The sequence below is a fragment of the Cervus elaphus genome, chromosome 20, assembly GCF_910594005.1.
Source record: "Cervus elaphus chromosome 20, mCerEla1.1, whole genome shotgun sequence".
In the NCBI taxonomy this organism is placed as follows: Eukaryota; Metazoa; Chordata; class Mammalia; order Artiodactyla; family Cervidae; genus Cervus; species Cervus elaphus.
Window position 1 is genome coordinate 122,029,817 of NC_057834.1, and position 23,397 is coordinate 122,053,213.

The following is a 23,397-nucleotide window of genomic DNA, read 5'->3' on the forward strand; positions in this document are numbered from 1 at the left end:
CCAGACCCAGACGCAGGTGACGGCCTTTAGTCTGTACCATAGGGAAACCAAGAGGAAATTAAATGTCATTTGCCCCCTGCACAGCAGGTCATTGCCAGATCAGACACTGCTGATCAGAGCTGTGCAGAGGGCACCCGAGGGAAGGCTTCTGCCTGCAGCCATGCCCTCTGAGCCGTGGAGACTCCCAGGTGATGGCCTGGCTCATGCCCAGGGCTTGCTCTGCCAGGCTGGGTTCACCCTGGCCCAGGGCCCAGCCCTGTGCTACATGGCAGCTGTGGCCCATGCCAGCCAGAGGTGCATGTGTCCCTGGGGGAGGGAGCGGAGGGGCAGGGCAGGGCAGGGCAGGGCAGGGCCTGGCAGTTGAGGGCACTCAGGAGCCAGTGAGTGGTCAGCCCCTCCTCAGAGAGGTGTGTGGTACTGTGGAAAGAGCAGGGCCTTTAGAAGGGAGAGAGACCTGGGTTTGAGTGTTGACTCCACCGCCTGCTAGTTGTAGGATCATGGGAAAGTCACATTACTCCCTCTGGCTCCATTCCTCATCTGTGAAATGGAGAGCATAATAAGCTCTGGCCCCTGATATCGTGGCGGAAGCAGCTTCCTCTTGGGACTGACTTGTGCTGTGGTTTCCTCACCCTACCTTCCCTAGATCTGGGAAGATCTAGGAGCGCTTGCTCCTGGACTCAAGTGAAGTGAGTTGGCTGAAGTTGCTGGGAAGTGGAGCAGGGAGGGAGTGAGTCTAACCAACTGGTACTGTCTCCCTGCACGAGGCTTTTCTTCTTGTCCTCCTAGTCCTCTCAGCCAAGCATCCCAAGGCTGTTTAGAGAGGAATACGGTTGATGGTGGTCACCTCCTGATGGGGAGCTCAGCTGGCTCTCTCCAGCCTCATACTTGCACTCCTCTTCCTCTTTGGAAAGACCTTAGGGCTCGTCCCAAGCCCTCCCCCTCCTTTGCCCTGAGTCTTAGTGGCCAGCATAGTTCTCAGTTCTGCGGTGGCATTTATTCACAGGGCTTTGGGAAGAGACGTTTTAATACTGTGAGAGTTCTCCCTAGAAGACTCCCCACCCCCACCTCCACCCCCATCTAAGGCATGGCTGCTGGTGGTGAAATTCATTAGTGTTCCCTGACAGGCAGTGGCGACAGAGGCGCGCTGTCTGCTTCCCGCTCCCTCGCTCTCGTGCTCCTGCTTCACGCACACTGATATTTAAAGCTGATGGGCTGCTTATAGACTTCTTGTACCATGACAAGTTTGGGGAGGGGGGTGGGGGAGGAAGAGACAGACAAGGAGCCAGCTGTCACGCTGGTATTTCAAACAGTACTCTCTCCTGACCCTTTGCAGGCTCCGGCAAGTGTATCATCTTTCTGAAGCCTGTGGTTGGAATTGTAACCTGTAGCCGTCCCAGAGGATGGGGGCAAGTGTGGGGGGCCAAGTGGGCCGAGAAGTCAGCAGTGCATCCTGCCAGGGCTGTGGGCAGGCAGAGAAGAGTGGAGGGACAGGGAGAGAGGGGGGGAGAGAGAGAGAGTGTGTGTGTGTGTGAGAGCAGAGGGGATTGAAGCTGAATCTTCGTAAGGCTCCCCAGCGTTGCCCTCCCATCCCCGGAAATGAGATGGCCCTTTCGCAGTAGTCTCTCCTGGAGTGATCATTAGATTCATGCTATGGTTGTCTCCTAGGTGGTCCTGAAAGCTCTGCATGTCTAGGAATCATGGTTGCTTGACCTCTGCCCCCTGAGGGTCCTGGATCTCAGTGATACTTGTAAATATGTGGTTTCAATTGAGGTAGAAAGTTCTCCCACTTTATGTGCAGACTGGGGCCTTGGCTTTTGTTGCCTGCTATTTGCATCCTGAATTTTTAGATTTGGAGAGTGAGTACCAAGGTGCCTTCTTCATCCACAAGTCCTCCCCTCACCCCCAAGCTTCTTGGAATTCATTCTGGCAACCGTTTAGTGGTTTTGGATTTCCCTAATTGTCATCCCCAGAAAACTTCTCCAGGAGCCTTTTCCTGACCAAGGCACTGTCTTCTCAATGCAGGCAGCTTGGAAGCGTCTCCAAAGGCAGTTGCAGGTTTGGTCTCAGCTGACCTTCTTACAGCCAGGATCCCTTCTGTAAGTGCTTATTTATGAAATGTTTCCCTTGGCTGGCTCCTTTAACCTTCACAGAGCAGGTCATGGAGGTGATATAACTTGCCCGAGGACACATGGTCACTTGACCAAGTTTTCTCTTAGTGCGGCAGAACCACAGACCTAGTCCTTTCCCCCATCAGGGGCCCTTGTAGCTCCAGGGTCTGCAGTGGGGGAAGTGATTGGGGAGCAGAAGTGACTCCTCCACTCCCTGCTTTTTTAGCCTTGTCAATGCTGTCAGTACTCTTGTTGGCTTCCTCACTTTCAGCACAGCTGTGTGTGTGTGTGTATACAACTCATGTTGGCTTCCTCACTTTCAGCACAGCTCTGTGTGTGTGTGTGTGTTTCTGTGAGAGACAGAGGGGTTACTCACTTCCAGCACAGAGCTGTGTGTGTGTGTGTGTGTGTGTGTGTGTGTGTGTGTGTGTGTGAGGGGGGGGGGGTTACTCACTTCCAGCACAGAGCTGTGTGTGTGTGTGTGAGAGAGGGGGGGGGGGGTTACTCACTTCCAGCACAGAGCTCTGTGTGTATGTGTGTGTGAGAGAGAGAGAGGTTACTCACTTCCAGCACAGAGCTGTGTGTGTGTGTGTGTGTGTGTGTGTGTGAGAGAGAGAGAGAGAGAGGTGTGGGGGTGTGTGTGTGGGGGGGGGGGGGGGGTAACTCACTTCCAGCACAGAGCTGTATGTGTGTGTGTGAGAGAGAGAGAGAGGTTACTCACTTCCAGCACAGAGCTCTGTGTGTGTGTGTGAGAGAGAGAGAGAGAGAGGAGGGGGAGGTTACTCACTTCCAGCACAGAGCTGTGTGTGTGTGTATGTGTGTGTGTGTACTCCCATTGGCTTTCTCACTTTCAGCATAGCTGTGTGTGTGGCTGGGGGTGGGGATGGTTAGTCACTTTCAGCACAGCTCTGTGTGTGTGTGTGAGTGAGTGAGTGAGAGACAGACAGACAGACAGACAGAGAGGGGTTATTGGCCATCTCCTGGTGGAGGGTGGAGCCAGAATGTCTTTTCTCTCTGTAGACTGAAGTGTATTCTTTTTTTTTTTTTAATTAATTTATTTTGTTTTGGGGTCTTCATTGCTATGCGGGCTTTTCTTTAGTTGTGGTGAACAGGGGCTACTCTCTAGTTACAGTGTGCAGGCTTCTCACTGCAGTGGTTTCACTTGTTGCGAAGCACGGGCTGTAGGGTGCTTGGGCTTCAGTAGTTGTGGCTCCTGACTCTAGAACACAGGCTCAGTAGTTGTGGCCTATGGGCTTAGTTGCTCCATGGCATGTGGAATCTTCCCGGACTAGGGATCGAACCTATGTCTCCTGCATTGGCAGGTGAATTCTTTACCCCTAAGCCACCAGGGAAGCCCTGAAGCGTGTTCTTAAACTGTCCAGGATCATCTTTGATGTGCTCACCTGCTCTACCCTCGCTGCCCCTCTCCTTCCCCCACATCCCACACATTATCCTGTAGGTTTCTAGTAGGCATTGCTGGCACACGGCATTGCTTTCCTCTCCCTTCCTGTCCTTGCCTGGCCGGGAGTGGCTGGGCTGTGTCGTCTACCATGGTGTGTCTCACAGGTGAGTTGGAGACTGGCCGGCTTTGATAAGTATGAGGCTCGAGCATTAATTTTTTATACATCAGCAGAGGCCAAGTGAGTGAATTCAATTATAAGTCTCCTTTCTCTCCCCCCTCCTTCCTGCAGTGTGGTGGTTCTGAGCAGAGACTAAGGAACCTGTTGAAATGAGAAACCCTTATTTCCTGGTTTGACCCTCTCACTAATTCGGGTTAAATTGCTACGTGATTGCAATGGTACCACATTGTACCTGCCTCTGTTTGTCTAAGAGGATGCAGTGGGGGTGGAAGGACCAATTTGTGCAGAGATAAAAGGTGTCATGGGCAGATAACTAAGGTCCCAGCCCCATGCCTGCTCTCACTGTAGCTCGGCTGGCTCCATGTAGAAGCCCAGCCTTCCCTGCTTTCTTCCTTCTCTCCCCCTGCTCATATTTTACCTCGATGCCACAGCATAATGATGCCCTGTATAGTGGGGGAGGAGATAGGCACCTCTGGCTGACAGCCCTTCCTGATAACCAAATTCTAGCCCATCCATCACCAGCTACTCTCCTCAACTTGAGGAAAAGTGATCATGATAGGCGGGCCGTTTATCACCCGGGGTCTGTTTATCTCCTCTGGGTGGGGAAACGGAAACAGGAGAGACAAAGAGCTGTGTCCCCAGCGAAGTGCTGCGTGGGCTCCAGTAGCCTGCCTGAGCTGGATGCAGACACATGTCGTGCTGACTGTGGGGCCCTGACTAGGACTCCCAGACTGGGACCCAGGGGAAGGGGACCTTTCCTGAGACTCAGCCTTGGTGGGACTTGGAGACAAGCCTAGGAGATGCGGTGGTTCTGAGGTGCAGGACAGCCAGTGACAGCATCTGTGGGAAGGTTTGCATCAGAATGAGCAAGAGTAGAGGTCCTCATGGAAACAAGCCCCACACCCCTCACAGGTGACCCTTCAGCAGGAGCTCCCTCTCTGACCGGTTGGCTGGATGTGCCGCTTCCGCCTTCCCTAGGCTGGCCCTCTGTGCCTCTGTGCTCTGCTGCTGCTGCTGCTGCTGCTAAGTCGCTTCAGTCGTGTCCGACTCTGTGCGACCCCATAGACGGCAGCCCACCAGGCTTCCCCGTCCCTGGGATTCTCCAGGCAAGAACACTGGAGTGGGTTGCCATTTCCTTCTCCAATGCGTGAAAAGTGAAAGTGAAGTCGCTTAGTCGTGTCTGACTCTTCACGACCCCATGGACTGCAGCCTACCAGGCTCCTCCATCCATGGGATTTTCCAGGCAAGAGTGTTGGAGTGGGTTGCCATTGCCTTCTCCGTCTGTGCTCTGAGATGACTTTAAAGAAGACAGGGCCTTTCTCTCAGCTCTTTGCCTCTGCACCTCCACACGCCCCCTTTTCTGCATATCAGGTGGAACAAGATAGTTTGCCCTTGCAGGTGAGCGATATGTGCTTTTGGGTACAAGAAATGACAGCCTACATCATTCTGAGATCCAGGTCCCACAGCCTTTCCAGAGAAGCAGAGAGAGGTCAAATATAGCCCTTAGATTCAGCTGACTTCCTCCTCTTAAAGGCTTGAGAGTGACCTGCACATCCCTAAGACTTGCAGAGAAAGAAGCCCAGAGGGAAGAGTGTTCATGATCTCTGCCAGCACTGGTGCCTGCTCTCTGGCTGGTCCTGGCTCTTGGTGTCTGCCAGTCTGTTTATCAGACCTCCATGGATGCTGCTGGCCCCCTCGACTGAAGCCTAGCAGTTCTAGCAGAGCCCTTCAGCTCTGTGGCACCCAGTCTTCAAAGCTGAGCTCTTGCTAACAATGGCTTCGTCCTGCCCATACCCATTAGCGAGGGTGGCGTTCCCTTAATGAGCCAGTCCCTGCCTTGGCTGGCGCCGAGCTGGTCACACCTGTTTGCCATCAGGGCTGTCTGGGCCTAGCCCGAGCACGGGGCTGCAGGTGGTGGGGCTCCCTTTGCTCTGTGCTGTATGCTTATTGAGGGGGCTGTTTCTTATACCCTCATTCCTCCCATACTCTTCTTTCTAAGAAGGAGAGTGCTTTCTTTGCATTCTGTTACTTAGCTAAAGTAGTAAGGGAACTTGAGGAGTAACCCATCTTTTCTGACTTCCCCCTGGATGGAGTAGCAGGGAGCCAGTCAGGCCTCAGAGGGGAGGGTTTCATGGTCTGTTCTGATGACCCTAGGGGGCCAGTGTGATAAGAGAAGAGCCCCATGGTAAACAGCAAAGGCGGAGCCCTTCTCTGGCCCTAGGCCCAGACAAGAAGCCAAGGGCAGAACCAGAAATGGGATTGCATTTGGAAAGCAATCGTATCCCGTGGTTTAGAGCCCACAGGCAGGACTGAGGTGGGGGGCTTCCTTAAAGAGGGCCCCTTGCATTCATGAGGCTGAAGGAAGTTTTGATTTGGTTGAAAAAAAATTCCCATTCCTTTTTATGGCCTGGACATAATTGGCTCTTTTCTATTGGCCATCAGTGATGTCATTCCGACCCTCATAAAGAAGGGGAAATCACACCTGTGGACTTGGTGCATAAAATTTCATTGGGCAGCAGTAATAAGCATGGCCAGATGATGTTTGGGCAGTTGAGGAGCTCTGTGCCCAGTGATCCCAGCTGCATGGAGGCCTGGGCACCATAAACCTGCCTGCACGTTCATGCCCGTAGGCTAGTCCAGGGCCCACTGCCAGTGGCTCTTTTCCTGGGATCAGTGTCTGGTAGAAACTCACAGCATTCAGGCCCTTTGTGCCAGGGACACTTTCACCTTTTTCTTTTCCAAATTAGTGGCACCACAAATCCACATACCCACTAGTACCCACTGATCGTAGCCTCATGCTCCTAAGAATTGTGGACCCAGCAGTGACCTTGAGCACCAACCACTGTGCTACCTACCCCTCTGAAACCCAGACCTTGCCTTCCTAGGGACTTGTAAAGACTGCGTCTACATGATTGATGCCTTGTGTAGTCAGAAGGCTTAGATCCCATTTCTGGTTCTGCCCTTGGCTTCTTGTCTGATCAAGCAAATTGTTTTTCTTCTCTGGGCATCAATTTCCTCTTTTATAAAGGGATGACAACAACTCTAACCTATCCTTCCTCATGGGGTTTCTCTTGGTGCTGTCTGAGCTGGGCTAGGGTTCTGTCGTAGAAATGTGTAGCTAGCTGTCTTCCCATGAGGCACCTGGGAGTTCAAGTTCTGGCATATGGCTCTGTGTTTCTTGTGAAGACGGGCCTGGGTCCTGCTACACCTGTAGCAGGTGTATTGCTTCTGTCTTGAAGTCACAGAGCTAGGACCTCCCATCAGCTGGAGGATTCGACAACTCGGATGCCTGTGAGTCTACAAATGGCAGGTTTACCTACAAGGACTGTACAAGCCCCAAGTGAGGGCAGTGGTCCCGCCGCTCTCTGCTTCAGTCATCCAAGGGGCCCAGGCAGCACTCCAGAGGCTGCTGAGCCACATCTGAAGCTGAGTCTTCAGTCTGACAATCTGTCTAGTCTGTCCTCCTTCAAGAGAACTAGGCAGGATCCTGTGAGACACTGCCTGCCAGGGTAGAGGACACTTTCTGTCTGACAGCTGACAGTTGACATCTGCCCTTGAAATCCTGCTGAAGAGGGAGCCCTTCCTCTCCCAGGGCCAGCCACAGCCAAGAGCACTCCTGGCCTGGGTCAGCTAAATGAACCAGAGGGTGCTGGGAGAGTGTGATAGGTGACCCCGGACCTTTGCCTTTTCCTGGCCAGTCCCCTGAGGTGTTCCTTTGCAGATTCCGCTGCTTCTGGTGGCCCCCTTCACTCACAGGCCTTAATGTGATGTTTTAAAAGTAGCTGACCTGAGCAAGCATTTTCACAAACACCAAGGGTAAGGAACATGAAAGAAAAATTGAAGGGAATAAGAAAATTACCCAAACATTACAGTTCTGTGTCTTAGGCAACCACATTCTAGTTCCTAAAGCTGCCTTTTGTCTTTCAGAATCTTGCCTCATTTCCTTATAATCTTGGTCATTGGTTCCCACATGTAGACGTCCTACCTGGATACCCCTTCATCCTCTTGACCTCAGCCAGACTTTCCCTCCCAGGAAACTGACTGGTTGTAGTTCGTGTCACTGTGTCACCTGGGTGTGGAGAGGAGCCTTCCTCTTGGTAAGGTATCTCAGATCTCAGAAAAATAAATGCTTACTCTACTAGTAGCCCGAAACATAGGCATTGACTCCCACTAGTGTCTGTCAGACCGCTGAAGAGTAATGGAGGGAAGGTTGACTGCCCTAATACTTCCTAGGGTAAAAACAGTCATTTCAGCTGGATTCTTGTTGCCAAACCTCCTAAAGAGGGAGTTGGTGCTTGTGATCTCCACTTTATTTCTTCTCACTCTTCAACACGTCACCTGCTGCCTTCTGTCCCTACCAGCCCACTGATGCCAAATTCATTGGGTTTTTCTCAGCTCTCTCTTATTTGACTGTTTTATGGCATTTGACATTAATGACTTGCTTTTTAGGCTCAAAAATCAATTATTCTAGAAAGGGTAAGCTTGCTTTCGTTATCCTTTAGGTTGACCACAGCTGATCTTAAGTCTGAAGCCTGAAGTATAGTGACTCAGTCGTGTCTGACTCTTTGTGGCCCCATGGACTGTAGCCCGCTAGGCTTCTCTGTCCATGGGATTCTCCAGGCAGGAATACTGGAGTGGGTTGCTATTCCCTTCTCTAGGGGATCTTCCTGACCCAGGGGTTGAACCCAGGTCTCCTGCATTGCAGGTGGATTCTTTACCATCTGAGCCACCGGGGAGGCCCCAGGTGATGTGACGTGGGGTCCAAAGAGCTCTTGTTACCTTGGCTTCCTGATACTAGGAGCCTTGCCCTCTGGGCATGGAGGTGGGTTGGGTGAGCCCTGCCTCATGGCACGTTATCTCGAAGGAGATGAGGGTATGTGACCTGGAGAAGGGAACTTGGAGGGAAGCTCCCTAGGCTCATGCATCTTGAGAGGTTCTGCAAGGAAGAGATGGAAGTCTCATTCTCTGTAGTTTCTAAAGACATTCCTCAGACTTGGGGGTGGAAATTACAAAAGACAGATTAAAGTTTAGCATTAAGGAAGGATGTTCTATTAATTGGAGGAGTCCACAATTAGAGCCGACTGCTGTGTGTAGTAGTGAGTTCCTTGTCTCTGGTGTTGGTCTGGTCTAGGTGGCCTCATTTCATTTTAGCTCAGCAAAGCTTGGTGGTCATTGGTCATTGGTGAAAGTCACTGAGTTGTGTCTGACTCTTTGCGACCCCATAGACTACACAGTCCGTGGAATTCTCCAGGCCAGAATACTGGAGTGGGTAGCCTTTCCCTTCTCTGGGGAATCTTCCCAACCCAGGGGTTGAACCCAGGTCTCCCACATTGCAGGCAGATTCATTACCAGCTGAGCCACAAGGGGAGCCCAAGAATACTGGAGTGGGTAGCTTATCCTTTCTCCAGCGGATATTCCTGACCCAAGAGTCGAACCGGGATCTCCTGCATTGCAGGCGGATTTTTACTGACTGAACTTTGTGAGACATTAACCTGGGTGCTCTGCTCCTCTCATTCCATAGTCTTCCTGGGTGATCTTGTCTTCTCTCGTGGCTTTAATTTTACTTAAATTACACAAGTGATTCAGCAGTTTATATCTCCAGGCCAGATCTCTCTTCAAAACTGGATATCCATCTGCCTCTTAGACCTCATCCCACTGCCAAATGTCTCCTAGGGCTCTCGGACTCAGCAGGTATTGAGTGCTTAGCAGGCGTCACGTATACCTCTCAAATGATATTCCCAAACTCATGCCTCTATCCAGTGGGCTAGTAGAGGGGAGGCAGTGGGACGATGGCTGGTCTAGGGAGACACTGTATGAAGAGAATTTAAAAACAGTAATGAAATTTACTGAATGCTGGTTGGCTTCATCTGCATTGTCACATATGCTCTCTGCATCCCTAACTTTGTCTCAGTAAGAAGAAGCACAAAGCTGGTCTAGCCACATGCCTCTGGATTGGGTTCTACCACTTTCTCTCATTCAATCACCAAGATTTCCTTTACATCTCTTTTTTTCTGTTGTTTGCTCACTGTCTCTACGGCTACTGTCTAGTCTCCTGGCTACTACTTGGCTTTTGTAGTGTATTGTTTTTGTTGCCCCCAGAACTATCTTTGTAAATCACAACTCTTCAGAGGTTCTCTATTGCCTGTGGCCAAGCTCCTCTTTGCAAGGAAACTATGATCTTCCCCAGCTGATACTTCTTGTATCTTCTTCCATTCTTCCATGTACCCCAGTGCTTTAACTTAAGGCTTTTAATCTATTTCTTTTACTGTCTATTCTGCTGAACAAACTGTGAGTCCCTCATGTGCAGGAGTTAAGTTTTACTTTTTTGAGTCCTGAGTGCCTGACTCTTACTAAACATCAGTGTTTAATAAGTGTTTGTTTGAATGGATTTGTGTAGGCAAAATCATCAGCTAGAAGGGGAGAGTTTATAAATTATAATTTAAAGAAAAATCAAGAACAGACTCTCGATTTACATTCTGACATCTTTTTATCTCTGTCTTCACTATCACAAAAAGCTTATTGTTAGAGACTTAAATTGAGGCAAGGGCCCTGCCCAGCTGTCTCTAAATCATGTGCTCTTTTCCCTCTCTCCTCCTGTCTCAGTCTCTGCCTGTCTGTGTAACAAAATGACAACAACATCCTGTTGCACTGGAAAGAACACAAGCTTTTGAATGAGACAGACCTGGGCTCAGTTCTTGGCACTGTCATGTTTTAGCTATGGGGACTTGGGTAGCCTCTCTGACTCTTGTTTTCTCATCTATAAGTGTACAGATCTACCACCTCCCAGCTTCACTCTGAATTAATGTGAAAATGTAAGTAAGAAACTTAGCAATATTGTAGGTCATCAGAAAGCAGTGTGTGATATTATTTTGAATAGAGTCTCCAGGTTCTCACATTTGGATCTGAGGGCTGCATTTGGAGCCTGGTGTCCAGGGTGCTGAAGGTGGGGTCCCTTTCTTGGGTGGGGTAGGACCCATGCTTGGTGGGTTGTTAGCCTTTTGGGGGTCTCTCTGTCTTACAGACTCTGTTAGATTTCCTGTCTTAAGACTCCGTACCTGCGACATGGGTTGCTCAACTTGTTCTCTCCCTCCTGTCTTTCTTCAGGCTCCCAGGACAGTGCCAGTACTTAGGCTTGCCAGTAGCAGATTACTTCAAGCAGTGGATTAACCTGAAAAAGGTACTGTATCTGAGCCCCTCTCCATGTGTCCTCGGGTTCTCCTGTGCCTCAGACTCCATCCCTCTTGCTTTCTTTTCTCATTTCTGTTCTTTTCATCTTACTGTTCTTATTTCTTTTCTTTTCGTTCTTTTCTTTCCTCAATACTCCTCCTTCCTCCTCCCTAGCTAATATGGAAGGTTGTGGTTATTTCTGAGAGCGGGGAGCTGCTTAAGGGACCAGGCTGCTGGGTGGAGTTTGACACCACCCTCCTTGGTGTCCCCTAGATGTGCAGAGAAGTCCCGATTAAGGGGAGTTTCCAGCTCTTGCTCAGAGCTCCCCCTCTGGGCTGAGCTGCCCTGCCTCTAGGAGGGATGTGGTCCCAGTTGAGCCTCTGGGGAAGTGCCAGGAGTGATCATGAGTGTGACCTCTGACCCTCCTGACCGGCCCTGGTATCTCCTTCTGGTGGCGGGGTGGAGTTGGTCCAGGCTGGCTTTGGTTCTACCTACCCGCAGCCGAGCCTGCTCACATGAGAAGGGCTGTGGACACTAGTACCCACTTCCCTTTGAGCGTGGGGGAGGAGGCTGGCACTCACCTAGCACCAAGCACCTGGGGAGAGGGCGCTGAGGCTGTGGGCCAGGAGGGACCCTGTGCAGCTAGGAAAGTGGGCCCTAGCAGAGAATGAATCACCCAGAAAGCTGGACTTTTCCTAGTGTGTGCTGTACTCCTAGGTAAGCAAAAGAAGGGAGGTGTAGGAATAGACTTCCCAGATCCCTGCTGTCTCAGGATCCTGGCTGTGGGAGGCCCAGGCCACTCGGGAGACTTGACTCCCATGAATCCCTCTGATGGAAGGGTAACAGACCAGGGTCAGCCCCAGGAACCTGTACCATTGGCCAGCTCAGTGACTCCCAGGAAGCTCAGAGGAGGGAGAACACATCAGGAGTCAGAGTAGTGATTCCCGGGGGTGGAGTGGGGGAGGAGTACTCAGAGAAGGGAGCCATGTTAGAGGGCCAGGCCCTCTGGTATTGTAAGGATTAGGGTCTTGAACTGGGCATTCTCGGAAGGTGGGATCTAGATCTGGGGAGAGGGGACTTGTGCATAGGGGGAGCAGCATTCTTTGGTGTGTGGGGGTGCTGGAGGCAAGCGAGCGTTTGGAGGAGCAGTGGAAGACAACCAGCCTGGGCTTTGTTCCGTAGGTCTCAGGCAGCTGCTCTCTGCGGCAGTGTGTACGAGCTTCTTTGGGGCCCCCTGGTGTGCGGGTCCTTTGCCCTCGGGCTTGTCTGTGTTTTGACCCCTCCCCATCTCTCCCTCTGATCTCCTTGCAGCTGAACAATCGCTTCCTACTGCCTCCCAGCTGGGGCTGAGGAGGCCAGGCTCTGTCCTGCCTTTGGGCCTCAGCCTGAGGCCTTCTCTCTGACTGAAGCGCCCCCAGTCATCTTCTTCAGGCATTCTCTCTCCTTGATGATTCAGCTCAGGTCTCACCTCGGCTGAGAAGCTCAGAAGTCGATCTCTTGCCTTAAGGCTTTGACACTCTGGATATCCATGATCTTTGAGTCCATGTGTTTCCTTGCAGACATGTCCCTCCGAAGTGCAGAGACTGAGCCTGGTTCCTCTCTGTGTCCCCTCTGGCCAGATCAAGGCTAGGTGCAGAGTGTATGCCCAGTGAGCAATTGCTAGCTGGCTCACTGATCCTTGAGAGCTGGCTCCAGAGAGGGCCTCTCACGCGGGTCTTGGCAGGGCTACGCGTGCGGGTGTGGCCAGGCCCGAGCGCCTGGAAGAGACGGCCTGCCAGCTGTCAGAGTGCATCTGAGGCTGCCTGCTGGTCTCTGCAAATGCAATGTGAAGGGCCGGCCAGGCGAGGCGGGCGCTGACCATGAACAATTGCTCTGTGAAGTTCACTAGACTTTTTGGTGTATGGATAGCTTCCTGCCTCTAGGTTCCTTGGCAGAGAGGCAGGAAACCAGCCGACCCGTGTGATAACATTGCCACTCGGGACTACCTTGGTGCTGCTGGCGGTGGAGGAAGCTGTGCTGAACCTATTCAGCTTGGTTCTCTGCCAGACTGTGCTGAATAGTAGAGGGAGGAACGGGTACTAGGGGAAACGGAGGACTCTGTGATCGCCTCCTGGGAGGAAAAACCAGGGGTCTCACCCCTTCCTTTCTGCTCTCCAGCCACCTTGTGTTCTAGCTGTGCTTGAGGGCCCAGCAGGAAAGATGATCCAACTCTAGTCCTCATCAGCCATTCAAGACAGGGAGGCTCCAGGACCCTGGAGGTCCAGGCACATGGCGATCTTTCTGACCTTTATACTGCGTGACTTAGTGCAGGTTGCACAGGGATTCCTGCACCCTTAAAAAGAGCAACGAGAAAAGCTAAGCCAGAGAGGCCATTGCCAAGGTTGTGGGAATACCACATAAAAGCCCCACTCATACCCTCTTTCCCCACATGGGACCCAGGCCCTGGCTGTCTCTGGGCTTCTCTCCCATCCTTGACCTTACTTTGTCCTGCCCCCTTTCCTTCCTTTCCTCTCCTCAGTGCCCCAGGAAAGCTCTGCCCCGTGAAAAGAATGGGGAGGCTCCAGGTCTGCTTGGCCACCTAGACCTGTTGAGTGAGCGAGCAGCTGGGACTGAGGTCTGCGTCCACACTTGACTAAGGCCTCCGGTCTGAGCAGAGGCAGAATGTGGTCTTTCAGCTGCCTTCTCCTGTCCAGAGGTGGCGTGGGTGGTCTCAGGGAAGGGCAACTCTTCCAGGGCCAGGTCTCCACTTCTCCCGCCTCCACTTACTTTCCCTGTAGCAGAGAGGAGCAAACTAGTGTTTGCTGACATTTGGAATGTCATTGACTGATCTACGCTCTTATTGAACTGTCAGCTTAGAGAGGACTTGGGGCCCTGCTTCCAGCGGCCTCCAGGAGGTCAGAGCTGTCACTGAGGGGCCAGAAGAGTGTATACACACATGTGCATGCACATAGATATACACATGTGTACTCATGTGAATGAATACACTCAAGTACCGAAAACTGTATGCATGTATCCATACTTGAATACATGTGCATACACCTATTCATGTGTAGAAACATGAAAATGTATACAAGTACAAATGTGTTTATACATATTCATAAACTGTAAAGGCACATGCACATATATAAACATACACATCTGCATAAATAAGCAAAATATTCTTGAGTGCCTTCTCTGTTCCAGATACTGTGGTGGGCCCTGGGGATTTAACAGAAAATATGTATGTTAAATAAACAATTTCAATTGTGTTATAATACCAAAAAGTTCAGAGTCATAGGATCATATCACAAGGGATATAGTAGGATATCATAGGATAATATCACCTGACTTAGTGGGATGAGGGGGAGGAAGGGGGCCTAAGCTGAGACCTGGGGGATAAGCAGAAATCGACTGAGCAGAGGAGACCACATATGGCAAGGCTTTAGGTGAAGAGAAGCCTGGCAGCTTCATGGAGTTAGAATGTAAGTTCCATGAGGGTGGAAAATGTTTGTCTCTTGTGTTCCCTCTTCCGTCCTCATCACTCTGGATAGTCCCAGGCACACAGTAGATGTGTAATCATTATTTGCTGGACAAATGACTTTCTGAAGTACAGTGAATGTGGGGAAGCGAGAAGGCTGACCTGAAATGAAACTGGAGGGGAGGCAGCACCTTGTAGACCAGACTTTAGGTTTTGATCTTTGTCCTTAGGGTGAAGGGACATGATTGAAGATAGGAGAGGCATCATCTGATTTGCGTTTTGAAAAAAAACTCTCAGGCTGCAGTGTAGAAAGAGCTAGTAGAAACAGGGGACCAGTAATAGAGCTGTAGTTGGCTTGTTGGGATGGGCAAATCATTGTGTGGGCAGCATGGCTGAACTCATAGCATCCCCAGCCCCTGTTCATTGGATGCCAGGAGAGTGCCCTTCTCCAATTCACTGTGACAACTGAAAATGCCACCCTCCCCCACCCCCCACCCCACCCCCCCCCCCCCCGGCAACAAACATACGTTTCCAGTGGCCTGGACGAAGCTGGAGTGAAGAGGTACCATACCTACTTGAGAACCATGGAATTAGACCATTGCTTAGTTCAGGTGAAAGGTGATAGTTACTGGGATTGAAGTGATAGTAGTGGAAATGTAGAGAAATGGATTGAGTTTGGAGTATTAAATGGTACAGTCAGTTCTCCTGTGGTGGAACAGACACCTCCCTGCAAATCACCATGCTGTGGAAAGCTGAGTAGTAAAAATGGGGTTAGGAGCATAGTCCTTACAAACTTCATCAGTGGTACATGAAAAGAGATGGGAATCTAATAAAAAAATCTAATAAAATAAAAACTATGGGTATTATGACTTTACATGTATTAAATGGTTAAGAAATACACAAATACTACAATAAATATGGCATTTTTACCTTGAAGAAAACTTGAAGTTTGTGTGGAAATGAGCATGAGAAGGGTTGCAGCTTGTGAGTTACTGTGAAGTGGCGGAAGGAGAGTTCTCTGAAACCAGAGATTGTAACCAGATGGAGGTGACTTGTAATGCAAGTGGTGGTCCAGGTAGCTGGTATGTGTTTGGGATGTGTGCACTTTGTCTGTTCTTGCACAGCTCTGTTCAGCTGGGTGTAGTTTCCTGTGTTTATCTAATATTGTTTATGGACAGAGTCTCACATAAATGCACAAGTGTGTGTTATGCTAAATCGTCCCTAATACTCCAGTTGCACTGGAACAAGCTTGCTCTTTCAAAATGAAGTAGAACTGACTGTAAAATAGATGTGAGGGTTGGAGGATGAAGGAGGAGACCATCATGACTCCAAGGTTTATAATTTGAGCAACTGAGAGAATTGGAATGAATTTACTGAGATGATGGAAGAAGTAGTGTGGAGATTGGAAGAGAAGGCAAATTCAGTGTGGGACATGTTGAGTTAGATGCCATTGAGGCATTCTGGTGAAGCTTTTGAGAAGGTATTTGAATATATAGTCCTGGGGCTCATGGATAAGGTCTGGATAAGAGATGCTGATTTGGGGGCATTATTGTTGTGTGAGTGATAATTGAAGCCATGGAATGGAGTGATTAAGATAAGAAGAAAAGAGAGCCTAGTACAGAACACTGGGAAATATCAGTGTTTGATACATAGAGGAGAGAGAGTCAGAACTAGAGGCAGAGGGGGAGTGGTCACTAGTAGTAATAATATTTCTTAATTAATGGTTGTATTTTGTGTGCTAGACCTGGCAGTGTCCAGTGTAGTTGCCACTAGCCACCTGTAGCAATTGAATACTTGAAATGTAGCTAATATGATTGGTGAACAAATTTTAAATTTTATTTAATTTTAATTAAACGTTAAGTTGAAAACTTTCAAGAAGAACTTTTAAGTATGTTTAGAACTGGATTGGTAAATCTGTATTTTCAACTGTTAATTGTTTAAAATCTAAATACAGTTGAAGTATTTCTGATGAAGATTTAGCATCTCAATTGAGATGTGTTGTAAGTGTAAATTATACACTTGGTATGAGAAAATACAAAATACTTCTTCAATAATTTTTTATGCTGAGTTCATATTGAAATGATAATCTTTGGATATACCAAGTTAAATAAAATATATTCTTAAAATTCATTTCATTTTTTTTTTTTAACTTGAGCTGGGCATTCAATTCCTAGCTTGCTTATATAGCTCACCTTGTGTCTGTGTTGGACAGTGCTATGCCGAGTGCTATGTGCTCACGTACCTATGTTATCTAATTCTCACAACTCTGTACGTTAGTTATTGTCATTTTTGGCATTTTAAGGCTGAGAAAACTGAGGCACAGAGTGATGACGAAAGCTGCTCAGGGTCTCAGTTTGGTACATGACCAAATCAGAAATTAAATTTAGCCTTGCCTGCATCTGTGCTGAAGAGAATAAACAGAATGAAAAAGAGACCGTGAAAGGATGGTAGACAAGGAGGTAGGTCAGGAGAGGGTGATATCACAGAAACCAAAGAAAAAGAGTATCTTCTGGGGAAAAAAAGGATTTGTCAGTTCAGAGGGGGCCACATGATGTAAAGACTGAAATACAAGTGCCAGACCTGGGCTCAAGGACCTCGGTGACCCCGGTGAAACCTCTTGATGGCTTGATAGGGATAGGGGCCAAATTGGAGCAAATTGGGGAGTAAATGAGATAAGAGAAATTTGAACTTTTTCAGAAATGTGGCGTTGAAGGAGGGAGGGAGGGTAAGAGCTGTGGTGGGGCAGCTGTGGAATTGAGGCAAGTTTTGTGTTTTAAGATGGAAGATGTATGTTCTCGTTTGTGTATTAGAGAAGAAAGGTTGAAATATAGGAGTGAGGGAGGTCTCTAAGAAGGTGATAGGAGAAGGGATGGAAAACCCAGTCTCTTGACACTGACTGTCTTCAGGAGGAAGGCCGCTCTTCCACTGTGATGGGGGGAGAAGTGCAGACAGGTACAAGTAGGCTTGTGGGTTTGGTGATGACAAGAGGCAGTTTCCCTCTAATGGCTTTTGCTTTTCTCTGTGAAATAGATCAGTCATTTGCTAATAACAAACAGGGGAGAGCTGGGAAGGTTGGCAGAAAGTGGAAAAGGACTGCTATAGTTTTAGTAAAGGATAACAATGTGAGCTTACTTGAGAAGTACAGTAGGATTTCTAGGCAGTGTTGAGGGTCCAGTTGATGTTGGTGACACTAATTCACAATGGAACCTCTCTGTTCAGCTGTGTGGCTTTTCTTTAGCAGAGCTCAGCTGCCTGGTTGTGGGCATGCAGAAAGCAGACCTTTAGATTCATCCACAGGAGAGAGATTCCCTAGGGGTGTGATGAAAGCAACAGTTGAAGATATTGTCAAGACAGTGGTTGCCAGGATGGACTGTGGGGTTTAAGCTGGATGTTGAAGGAAGAGAAGACAGCAGGGGACCTGACAGATATGGGAAAAGTATATAGGTCCCAAGAAGATGAGGGACAGGTTAAAAATCAGTATAGTGGAGCATGCCAGATGGAAGAATAAGAGACTGTGGTTGGAAAGCGGCATGTCTGAATCAGTTATTTCAGAAATGGGGTGATTCTAGGTGTTGGCAGTCTCCAAGTTGTGCCCAAAGGGGTGGGTGGTAAGATTAGGTGGAGGAGAATGTTATTGTAAATAAGAGATCAAGAAATGGGCAGGTCCCGAAGGATGTGAATATGTGTATATATACATATGCATACATAATATGTATATATTCACTGCAGGACACATAGGTATAAATGTATGTATAAGTGCATGCCTGCACAATAAGCACTTCACATACAGTCAAACCACGCCATGCAAGTGTATGCATATACATTCACAAATGGTCTGGAATTCCCTCTGGTTCCTGGGCCTGTTTGGATGGGCTTTTGGGGAAGCCGGCAGGCAGCCCTAGGAGGATTCTGAGTCAGTCCTGGCAGACAGGGCTCAGACAGTTTTGCTGAGAAGTTGCAGGGTTGGAGGTCACCTAGAATTTGACAGACTCAGATGAAGCAGGTTGTGAAGATTGCTGCTCCACGTTCCCTCTGCCATCTGTGCTTTACACCCTGCTACAATTGCTGGGTGCCCTGAAGGGGTTGGGGTTGGGACCAGCTCTGAAAGAGGGAGAGGAGACCTTCTTGGGTCCCTGCATGAAGCATTTCTGTCTCCCCCCTCCCCTGGGAGTGGACAGCAGGAGAAATTGCTGAAGGGAGGGTTGGTGTCTACGACTGAATATGACTTTTCCTGACCTTGGAGCATTCAGAGTCCCAATCAGCGCAGTAATAAATTAAGGGCTTATGGAGGAATAAATTCTCGGCCTTAATGAAGTTCTTCGCTGGGGGCCATAGGCAGGTCAGCAGGTCGGGATGGTGCAGATTGGAGGCTCCAACAAGCGGGCTGAGTTAGCCGGGAAGCCATCGGGACTGAAAGGGTCTGGAACTCTGCCGGTCAGGTCACTTTTTTGGTGCTGTGGGGAGAGAGCTGCTCCAGTGATAGGCAGCCTGACAGAGGCTGGGATTCTCTATACGGTGGTGGCCACCGGGTGCCTGCTGCAGGGCCCCTTGTTGGGGTGATTTGGAAAAAACAGTAACAAAGACAGAAGCCAAGAGAGGCTGAAGATGTAGGGGCCCTGCCAGGTGTTTGTTTTGTTTTATTTTGGGGGGAGGAGGGCTCACACCGAGATGGATGCTTCTGGACCACTCAGTGGTCAGGATCAGACAGGCAGGGACTATGGCCCAGGGCTTTGGCATCTTCTGAAGTACAGAGCGCTGTCTGTGGGGCGTTGACAGCTTCACACAGGCCACTGTCTTAAGGGGAACTAGCTCTGCGGCCAGGTAGATGAGGGCCTCTAGCAGCGAGAACAGGACACAAAGCCCCAGGTAGAAGTATGGGAGAGGCAGGGGCACAGGCAGGGACAAGGACAGGCCGAGTGGGAGAGCAGCCTGGAGCGTTTGCCACAGCGTTTGAAACTGAAGCCCTGGGAGGGGTCAGCTTGGAGGCTGGAGGCTTTGGACTGAAGAGCTGAAACTGGAACCTGGGCCTCAAGACTCCACGTCCTGAGCTTTACTCCTTTCATCCCATCCCCATGACATCGCCCCTTGGGAATGAGCTCTTGGGACAAAGCCCAGAGGTGGCAGAGGAACCAGTGCTGTGTTTGGAGTCGGGGCAGCTGGAGCTGGAGAGGCTGTCTTCCTTCTTCGCATCTCCCTGCCCCCATGGCGTAGCGCCCTGGCTGGGCTTTTCCTTTAAATATGTCTTAACAGCTGTCTGAACTCTGAAATTTCTTTCACTCCTTCCTTCGCCTTGTTAACATGTGTTGCCTTTGGGGTAATCAGGGAAAAAATATTATGTCCTTTTACAATTACCGGGTTTTGGAATATTAAAATGTCTCGCTGCATCGGCACTGTTATTTTGATTGGTATTCTAACCTTTGACTAGCCCATAAAGCGCGCCGCTCCTGAAGCCAATATTGCAGGACTGAAATTTAATTCCGGAATGATTCCAGATAATAGGGAGACAGATAATATATGCATGAAGGATATTATGTTTGGACTAACTGCAGCAGGGCCAAGGCTGGGGAGCTGAATAATAGCCCAGAGTGAGTTATAATCTGTGGGACAGAAATGCCTTACTGTCAGGGCCAGGAGAGGAACTCTTAAATCAAAGACCCAGGAAAGGGTGCGATTGCAGTGTGCGTGTTTTGACAGGAAGAGCACCAGAGCCAAGAGGGTAGGTATGGGAGGCCCAGCCCTCCCCTTGAGCATGGTACCCAAGGCATGGAAGATGCAGCTCATGGCAGCATCCCTGTCTTTATAGCTCCTGTCCTCTAACATTCCAGCCGTATCAGACTTCTTGCTGCTCTTCCAGTAGGCAGGACACTTTCACTTCCCTTTGCTCATTCTGTTCCCTTTGCTTACATTCCTTTTCCCTTTTAGAGTGTTGGACAAACTCCTATTCATCCTTCAAAACCGTCTTCTGTGAAACCTTCTCTGATACTACCCCAATTCTGGTTCAGTTCAGTTACTCAGTCTTGTCCAACTCTTTGCAACCCCATGGACTGCAGCACACCAGGCTTCCCGGTCCATCACCAACTCCTAGAGCTTGCTCAAACTCATATCCATCGAGTTGGTGATGCCATCTAACCATCTCATCCTCTGTCATCCCTGTCTCCTCCTGCCTTCAGTCTTTCCCAGGATCAGGGTCTTTTCCAGTGAGTCAGTTTTTCACATCAGGTGGCCAAAGTATTGGAGTTTCAGCTTCAGCATCAGTCCTTCCAGTGAATAGTCAAGATTGATTTCCTTCAGGATTGAATGCTTGGATCTACTTGCAGTCCAAGAGACTCTCAAGAGTCTTCTGCAACACCACAGTTCAAAGCATCAATTCTTCGGTGCATAGCTTTCTTTATAATCCAACTCTTACATCCATACATGACTACTGGAAAAACCATAGTTTTGACTAGATGGACCTTTGTTGGCAAAGTAATGTCTCTGCTTTTTAATATGCTGTCTAGGTTGGTCATAGCTTTTCTTCCAAGGAGCACGCGTCTTTTAATTTCATGGCTGCAGTCACCATCTGCAGTGATTTTGGAGCCAAAGAAAATAAAGCCTGTCACTGTTTCCACTGTTTCCCCATCTATTTGCCATGAGGTGATGGGATGATGCCATGATCTTAGTTTTCTGAATGTTGAGTATTAAGCCGACTTTTTCACTCTCCTGTTTCACTTTCACCAATTCTGGTAAACATAGTTAATCACCTCCTTCTCTGTAGGGCTTCAGTACTTTGTAATGAGTATATCACATGATCTTGCAATCATCTGCTTACATGTTTGTCTTTTCTACTAGACTATGAGCTCCTCGAGGCCTACTTACCACCCATCTCTGTATGTCCAGTGCTCAGCACTGGGCCTGGCACATACTAGGTATCAACAAGCACTCATTGATCCCACACTGAATATTAACACCAGACTAATGAGCTCCAGAGTCCACATGCCCATTCCTCTGCCAGATTTCCCAGACAAACAGAGAAGTTAAGTAATTTGCCTAAGGGCACATAGCTAGGAAGAGGGAAAGCTAGGATTAGAACCCACATAGGTATTGGTCTTTTCCTCACCATGTCTCCTCAGCAGATGGGCAGGGAAGGAGTTGGAGGCCAGCATGGGAAAGGCAGAAGCTCATTCCCTGACTCCATCCTTCCTTCCTTCCCTCCCTAGCTCAGGACTTCGGCCCTCGTTGCTGGAGACTACACTACTTAATACTCCTGGGACTCAAGACCTGGAAAGGATTGTGCCTCCTGTTTATGTTAATGACCTTTAGACAGTTCTTCCACACAAAAGGCACTTCTGTATTGTGAGTTTGTGACTGAGGATCAGGAAAGTACCTGAGAAAAGTACTCAGTGTGGTTCTGGAGAGCTCTTAGGGAGGTAGGCAGACAGAGCACATGGGGCTGTTAGTAATGTTAGAAAACTTCACGGACATTGCTTTTGGCCTCGAACATCTGGTAGAACTAATATTGGGTGTATAGTGATAAAATTACATAATGAAAAAAGCTGCAGTGAATTGGGTTGGCTTTTAAAGGAGCTTGTATTTTCTTAATTACAATGCTAGCTGCATCATCCTAGACAAATGGTATGGCGGTGGGTGACACTTACCCTTCACTTAGTGTTCAGGTGATGTTTGGTGTGTACACTGGGCCCTGTGGGTGTGGTTCAGACCAGAGACCATTGGTGCAAGAGAAAGAGCTTCAGGTGAGTCTGGCTCGAACCAGCTCATACCACCGCCAACCAGCTGTGTGATCTGGGGCAAGTTCCTTAACCTTTCTGACTACAAGAGATACCAATATCCGACACACAGACTCTGGAGTAGGTGTGGTTTAGAATATTGATTCTGCACTTACTAGCTGTGAGGTTTTAGGAAGGTCACTTCATTTCTTTCAGCCTCAGTATCGTCCTCTGTAAAACAGGAAGAACAGTACCCACTCCGAGGGTTGTCCTGGGCATGAAGTGATAGCATGGGCCTCTGCTCCTCCCTTGTCCTCACACAGAGCACCAGAGACAAGGCGACTAGGCTGCGAGGGGAAAAGAGACAGGAGTTCAGGTAGACATAGAAGCCCTTGTGGGCAGGAGCTAGGAAAAGGGGGTTGCTCCAGCAAAATTCAAGTGAGCCCAGGGAGGAGGAGCCGAATGCCATCCTCGGACTGACGTACCCTCAGCTGACACCGAGGACCGGAGTCTGTCATCTCATGTCCTGGATTCCAGCCGCCACCAGCGTGCCTGCTGTTCATGGGTACAGAGTCACATTCACCTTCGGGCAGTGCCTGGCTCTGCCACCCTGCTGTGCTCTGACCTTGGACAAGCTAGTTACCTTCTCAGTCCTTGCTTCCCTCACTTGTAGAGTTAATTAATAATAACAAACAGGTGCTGCTCTAAATGCTTTTTATAAATTAATTCAGTCCTCAAACAGCCCTGAGATAAGTGCTATTATTAGCCAATTTACAGATGAGGAAACTGAGGTACAGCAGTTAAGTACCTTTCACAAGATTCAACAGCCAGTGAGTGATGGAGCTATGCACCTGACTCTAGGCAGTAGACTCCGGGGACCACGCTCAAAACTGATTTGCCCTGTTGCCTCCAGTGCAAACCAGTGTTTCCCCTGGGGTGTGGGAGAGGCAGTCAGCCAGGCTTCACTGAGGAGACTCGAGGTGAGCCTTGGAAGACACAGAGTTTTCAGGAGTCAAAATGGGAGCAGAGGCCTGGAGGGAAGGAGCTTGCTGCACTTGGGAAATACAAACAGTAGTTTTCAATTTTTTTAAGCTACTATGTCGGCCAGCCATGTGTATGCCTTTTAGTGGAGGGGAAAGCAGAGAAAGCAAGAGCAAGCAAGCGCAAGGAAGGAACCATTTCCCGTGGTCTAGGGTGGAGCCAGCCTCAGCAGCCTTCTAACAGTGGGGCAGTCGCTCCAGGAAGCTGCTGTGTTTACGTGCAGGTGAGGGAAAAGAGCCTGTGGGCCTGGATGGCAGGGAGGGAAAGAGGCCACTAGGCCTTGTCGCATTATTGGCTGTGAACAGTCTGAGACTGCTTGGCCGGAAGACCCCAGAATCCTT

At 49.3% G+C, this 23,397-nt stretch overlaps 1 protein-coding gene across 9 annotated transcripts in view; it reads left to right on the forward strand.

The window, feature by feature from the left end:
- The window catches only part of ERI3 (ERI1 exoribonuclease family member 3), a 128,504-nt gene that overhangs the window by 59,209 nt on the left and 45,898 nt on the right, over nt 1–23,397 (forward strand). For all 9 annotated transcript variants that reach the window (XM_043878383.1, XM_043878388.1, XM_043878380.1 and 6 more), the window contains one exon: nt 10,793–10,865. In XM_043878383.1, the coding sequence (XP_043734318.1) occupies nt 10,793–10,865 (73 nt within the window). The remainder of the gene's footprint in view (nt 1–10,792; nt 10,866–23,397) is intronic.